This window comes from Camelina sativa, chromosome 13 (genome assembly GCF_000633955.1).
Source record: "Camelina sativa cultivar DH55 chromosome 13, Cs, whole genome shotgun sequence".
Taxonomy (NCBI): domain Eukaryota; kingdom Viridiplantae; phylum Streptophyta; class Magnoliopsida; order Brassicales; family Brassicaceae; genus Camelina; species Camelina sativa.
This window is the reverse complement of record NC_025697.1, coordinates 17,525,431-17,529,426: the sequence shown is the minus strand read 5'-3', so window position 1 is coordinate 17,529,426 and position 3,996 is coordinate 17,525,431. Positions and strand designations below refer to the sequence as shown.

General features: G+C 37.0%; 1 protein-coding gene and 1 pseudogene across 1 annotated transcript in view; one reads left to right on the top strand and one right to left on the bottom strand.

The window, feature by feature from the left end:
* Window positions 866-2,844, top strand: LOC104736973 (annotated as a pseudogene).
* Window positions 2,934-3,996, bottom strand: part of LOC104738325 (40S ribosomal protein S18-like) — a 4,291-nt gene continuing 3,228 nt past the window's right edge. Inside the window, exons 3-4 of the mRNA XM_019235150.1 lie at window positions 3,310-3,498; window positions 2,934-3,220 (exon numbers count right to left, since the gene is read on the bottom strand). Of these exons, the coding sequence (XP_019090695.1) occupies window positions 3,115-3,220; window positions 3,310-3,498 (295 nt within the window). The 3' untranslated portion in view covers window positions 2,934-3,114. The remainder of the gene's footprint in view (window positions 3,221-3,309; window positions 3,499-3,996) is intronic.

The following is a 3,996-nucleotide window of genomic DNA, read 5'->3' as shown; positions in this document are numbered from 1 at the left end:
AAAAAAAAAAAAAAAAAAGTGATTTAGTACATAAAGGAGAGATTGGTCACAAATGTTACCAAGCTAAAACCCAAGTTCTTCTATTTCTCAAGTGACAAGTCGTACCAATTATAACAATCTGAATTCTATACTTCGCGTTCTTTGAAAATGACATTAGCCGAAAGTGTTTTAGCAAAGCATTATTCGTTGGAATACAATATTTACAACGAATGAAAACTTGGAGGACCCGGGTTTATGATGAGAGTGAACTAATTGAAAAGTGGATCACATAGTTGAAGAAAAATAATGTATCATTGTAGAGATACTAACAAAAAAATTCACTTTCGGTCTACTGTGTTTTAGACCAGGTCCAAACCGGCTGGTAGGACATGTAAACCCATGATGTGGTCATTAATGTGGTTAAAGATTCACTGCTAAAGTCATCCCGTAAAGTAATCGGTCACGTATATGATACTGCGTACCGGGGTGAAGCGTCTGCGTATTTCACTTACGAGCTAGTGGAAGTTAATTACTTGACCATCCTTTTGCTCCAAAGCTTTGTGTGGAATTGTTCTCTGGCCATTTAAGGCTTCTATTGTGGTTGACAACATCACACCAAAGCAACTAAACCCACCTTGTTGGAAAGTAATATCGTGGTGTGATGCCTCCTCAAAGGAAACCATAAGAAGCACTTTTTACTCTTATCTATCTTCATATACACATCTTCATTAGTTTATGTTCAAATTGTTGCTTCCTTCTAAATATTTCGGTTATCTACAAATATAACAAACCGGAATTTATTAGATCTACCAAATCTCGGTTCGGTTCGGTTCTTAGAAGTTAGAAGTTAGAACAGAGGAAGAAAACAAACTAGAAAATGGTGATTTGTTAACAAATTTAGTACGAGAGTCATTGCGTCAATCTCTTAAGATCAATCACCAAGGTTATCATCTCCGATCTATCCTCTAATCCCAGACGATCACTTGTTTTTTTTTTTAATTTTTCATCTTGATCCGATTTGAGCAGAACTAACCAGTATTTGTTCATTCAAATCGAATAATTTTTATTCGATTTTGGCTCTGTGTAGAATGTGGGATTGAAGAAGAAGGTGTGAAGTTAAAACTTAAAACAATGGCTCCAGTTAAAAAAGCAGATAAGAAAGCAACACTAGATGCTGCTGCTTGGATCTTCAATGTTGGTATCATCATTGTTAATAAAGCTTTAATGGCTAGTTATGGCTTTAGCTTTGGTAATTTATTTCTACTTCATTCATTGAATATCCAAAGCTTGCTCTTTTTCACTAACCATGTGTGTACATTTTGATTTTAATGCAGCAACAACTTTAACTGGTTTACATTTCGCCACAACGACGTTGATGACACTTGTTTTAAGATGTTTTAGGATATATTCAGCCTTCTCATCTTCCATTTTCAGAGCTTCTTAAGTTTATTCTCTTTGCAAATTTTTCCATTGTTGGAATGAATGTTAGTCTTATGTGGAACTCTGTTGGGTTTTATCAGGTAAATTTGTGTTTTGCAAAAACCTATGCTTGAACGCTTTGATGTTGTTGATTTTTTTTTAATGGTGTTATCTTCTTCTGTTTTGGTTTTGTTAGATTGCAAAGCTCAGTATGATTCCTGTGTCATGCTTGTTGGAAGTAGTATTTGATAAGATTCGTTACTCGAGAGATACAAAACTTAGCATAGGACTCGTTCCTGTTGGTGTTGGTGTTTGCACTGTTACTGATGTTAGTGTTAATACCAAAGGTTTCGTTGGTGCTTTTGTTGCTGTGTGGAGTACTGCTTTGCAGCAATACGTAAGCTCTTTGATCTTTTGTTACATAACTTTCAACTTTAGACTAAGATTTTTACACGAAGTTACTCTTTTTTTCTATTGCAGTATGTACATTATTTACAGCGAAAGTACTCGCTTAGCTCATTCAACCTACTAGGTCATACTGCTCCAGCCCACGCTATTGATAGTCGGTCCATTTCTCGACTATTGGTTGACAGACAAACGAGTTGACATGTACGATTACAACTTTGCTTCTGTGGTAAGTGCTCGAAACACTCATATCATACTAAAACTCTATAGTTCAAAGAGTATTTCCAGTAGCTCATGTGACGTCTTGGATAAAATTAGCAATTATGTCCAATACTTGAAGTCATAGTTAGCCTGGTATCTTGACTATATCCTTATTTCAGTTATGACCCTTCATCAAATGAGTCTAAAATGAGTTTGTGATAGTATTTCAGTTGGCCTAGTATGAATTGTGTTCTTTTGTACATAATAACTTGATCATGATTTTGCAGATGTTTATTACCCTCTCGTGCACAATAGCGATCGGGACAAACCTAAGCCAGTTCATCTGCATCGGGAGATTTACAGCGGTGTCGTTCCAAGTCCTCGGCCATATGAAGACGATCTTGGTACTGGTAATGGGCTTCTTCTTCTTTGACAGAGATGGTCTAAACCTGCATGTCATTCTTGGCATGATTATTGCAGTATTAGGAATGATCTGGTACGGTAATGCCTCGTCCAAACCAGGCGGCAAGGAAAGGAAGAACTATTCTCTTCCAACAACCCGACAACAGAAACATGGAGCTGCTTCGGATTCTGATGAACTCCAAAGTAAAGTTTAGCAAGTAGTAAATGATCTGTAAGATCAGTTTCACACACGTAGCTTTTATATCTCTCAGTTTGAGTTATTCTTTCGTAACTGAATTATGTAATCCTGTAGAGCTCCTCACTTTTTTTGCCTGGGTACAACAATTTACCACATTTCTTTCATACGATGTACCAACTGACTCTGTCGTGAGGTTAATTCATATGCAATTGCTGTATGTATATCTTCTGATATTTGTAAATACCAATAGAATTGTTTTCTTTCGATTTTAAGACATGCAGAATCCGCTTAGTTATCTCTTTGCGGTCACAAAAGACAATACAGAGAGTAAGCTGGAAAATGTAAACAAATACTATTCATGGCACTGGAGTATCAAGAATGAAAACAAAGGAATTTGATCACATAAAAAGCCCAAAAACCGTCACACAAGAAGGTCCTAGTACGAAAAAAAAAAGAAGAGGTCCTTATGAAGCATCCAAAACAGTAATAAGTAGCAACATTAGCTAAGCTTAACGCTTCTTTGAAACACCAACAGTCTTTCCTCTGCGACCAGTAGTCTTGGTGTGTTGTCCTCTGACACGGAGACCCCAATAATGCCTCAGACCACGATGGTTTCTGTCAATTTGTCAAACATGAAAGAATCATTATCACCATGATTAGGCAAATTGTATAAGGATCAGAATAATTTCTCGGTTTCTAATTACCTGATCTTCTTGAGACGTTCAAGATCATCCCTCAGCTTCATGTCCAATGCATTGGAGACGACTTGGGAATACTTGCCATCTTTGTAATCCTTCTGTCTGTTCAAAAACCAGTCTGGTATCTTGAACTGACGTGGGTTAGCAACAATGTTCATGAGGTTATCAATCTCGGCAGCAGATAACTCACCAGCCCTGTCAAAATATACATCAAATAAGACAACCATCTCCACAAATTAGCCCAAAAAAACACGATTTGCATTGGAGACTAAACAACAATATTGAAACTGTAAGTCTCCAAGAAAGCATAAATCTTTTTATGCTGAACCATACTACACCTCTCAACAAGCTTTGCTATTTTAATTACTACTTTCCCAGATAAGAGAGAGAGAACTTGAAACTGTACTCATATAAACATTAATCTCCAATCACAACAAAGATATGATCTAGACCTACACGAATCTATATATCAGATGCCCCAATCCATATTCAGTTCCGCAAGCTAAAGAAAAGGGTCAAACCTTTTGTTCATGTCGACATCAGCCTTCTTGCAGACAATGTTGGCCAATCGCCTCCCAATACCTTTGATAGAGGTAAGGGCAAACATAATCTTTTGCTTACCATCAACATTGGTGTTCAACACACGAAGAATGTGCTGAAACTCCTCATTTGCAACCAGAGACTACACAAACC